We start from the raw sequence: 1,779 nt of genomic DNA on the forward strand, positions 1-1,779 counted from the left end.
ACACACACAACTCACACACACACCTAATGTCCATTTCATCATAATACTTCCTTTCTCTTCAATTTCTGATTGAGGCTGCATGAGCAGGAACTTGGATGATTGCCGAGGTTTCTCCATCTGTCCGGGTGTGCCTGTCACAGCCCTTCAGGAGACTCGTGGTCCCTTTGCAGGAGGAGGAACCCTGGGGCAGCATGAAGAATGTCACTTTCCAGCGCAGCTCTTTGAAGGAGGGTTTTCAGATCACGGTCCACAATCCCATACAATTTTTTTTTCTTGTACAATCCTGAAATCTCAAAAGGTCTGAAAGAGCAAGTTCTGCCCCCCTCCCCCCTCCCCATGGTATTCAGTTGCATCCCCTGACCCGCACTATTTACAGCTTTTATTGACCCCAATCACATGTTTCGTAGCAGCAGCAGCAGCAATGTTCTTGGTCATGGGAACCATTCTAGACTCTGCTGGGATGTGATGAAAGATGAGCAGGCTTCCAAACATTGTGGGAAAACATTCATTAATTTAATTTCAATTCCATGAGCTTTGGGTATGGTAATCAGATCCTATCACCTTTCTCAAATGCAAACTTTCTGAATTCAGAACCACAGCGGCTCCCACCCATTTCAGAAGAAGGCCCGGGACTGGGAGTATGTGAAGTGTACAGTGGCCAGTCTCGGCCAGCGCAGCCCTCATTGTGGTATGAACATTGATGATTCTAGCATTTCCACTCTAGGGCCAGAGTCACCAGGGAGTGAACACAGCGAGTTTTGTAGATTTCGGGGGTGTAGTAGGGAGGGCAGGGCCGGGGGACCCTGTGGGCTTTCTTCTTCTCGAGGTGGGGGTGGCGTCTGTCTATCCTTGACCCTGTCCTGGTGCTGCCCAAAGGGGAGCCGCTCACGGCAATGTTAGGTTGGAAAGCAGGGCTAGGGACCCAAAGCAAGCGCCTGCCTCTGTCCTGCCTGCTTCCAAACCCTAGGCCACCCTGGAATCGCCCTGGCCAGGCCCAGCAGCCCTCCCAGTGGACAGTGTGCCACAGAAACCCGGAGCTGGCCTCTCAGCAGCCAGGGGCGGCCCAGGCCCTCTGCCTCTTTCCTGGCTGCCTTCACTCCACTCCCCAGGGCTGCAGAGCCTACCGAGCCTTCTCGAGCTGGAGGAAGAGCTGGCAGCCCCCAGAGCCTGTTGAGAAAAGCAGGTGCATTTTCAAAATAAATAATATATTTTTAAATATCCCTCTCCCCACCCCCCACCCCCAAGCCTGGGAAACAGCAGAAGAGAAAATGCAAAGGTCCTTGTGCCCACGGCTGCTCCGAGCAGCTGCCCAGGGCTGCGCTGCCGGCAGCTCCAGTGTGGCTCACAGCTGCTGCGGGATGCCCTGCTCCTTGTAGCCTGTGAGGACGAAGCAGAGGAGCCATGATTAGTCACTCAGGAGTGCCCCAGGAGTGGCCTGCAGACCCACACAGGCTCCCAGAAGGGTGAGGGAGTGTCAGTCTGGGCACCCCTCTCCCAGAGGACACAGGCTTTTGAAAGCAAAACAAAGGAGTGCGCCAGGAATTGTGAGGGTTGGGGCTTAGTGGCCTATATGGGAGGAGGGTACTTGCTGTGGGGGTTGGAAAGTCATCACTGTGTTTCAAAAGCCACCCCCAGGAAGCCACTGCCTACATGTAGCCCGACCAGAGTACAGTGAACCCTCGCCACTTCGCGCTTCGACTTCCACGGCTTCACTCTATCGCGGTTTTTGCGTAACAGCACATGCTCTGTCATTACTGCCACTGATTGGCTCATACTGTA

General features: G+C 54.0%; 1 protein-coding gene across 1 annotated transcript in view; it reads right to left on the bottom strand.

Annotated features, from left to right (window-relative positions):
* Positions 1 to 491: 491 nt before the first annotated feature.
* STUM (stum, mechanosensory transduction mediator homolog) overlaps positions 492 to 1,779 on the bottom strand; it is a 97,522-nt gene continuing 96,234 nt past the window's right edge. Inside the window, exon 4 of the mRNA XM_045298207.1 lies at positions 492 to 1,377. Within this exon, the coding sequence (XP_045154142.1) occupies positions 1,343 to 1,377 (35 nt within the window). The 3' untranslated portion in view covers positions 492 to 1,342. The remainder of the gene's footprint in view (positions 1,378 to 1,779) is intronic.

This window comes from Echinops telfairi, unplaced genomic scaffold, assembly GCF_000313985.2.
Source record: "Echinops telfairi isolate 266 unplaced genomic scaffold, ASM31398v2 ScPeMD7_7424;HRSCAF=8462, whole genome shotgun sequence".
NCBI lineage: Eukaryota > Metazoa > Chordata > Mammalia > Afrosoricida > Tenrecidae > Echinops > Echinops telfairi.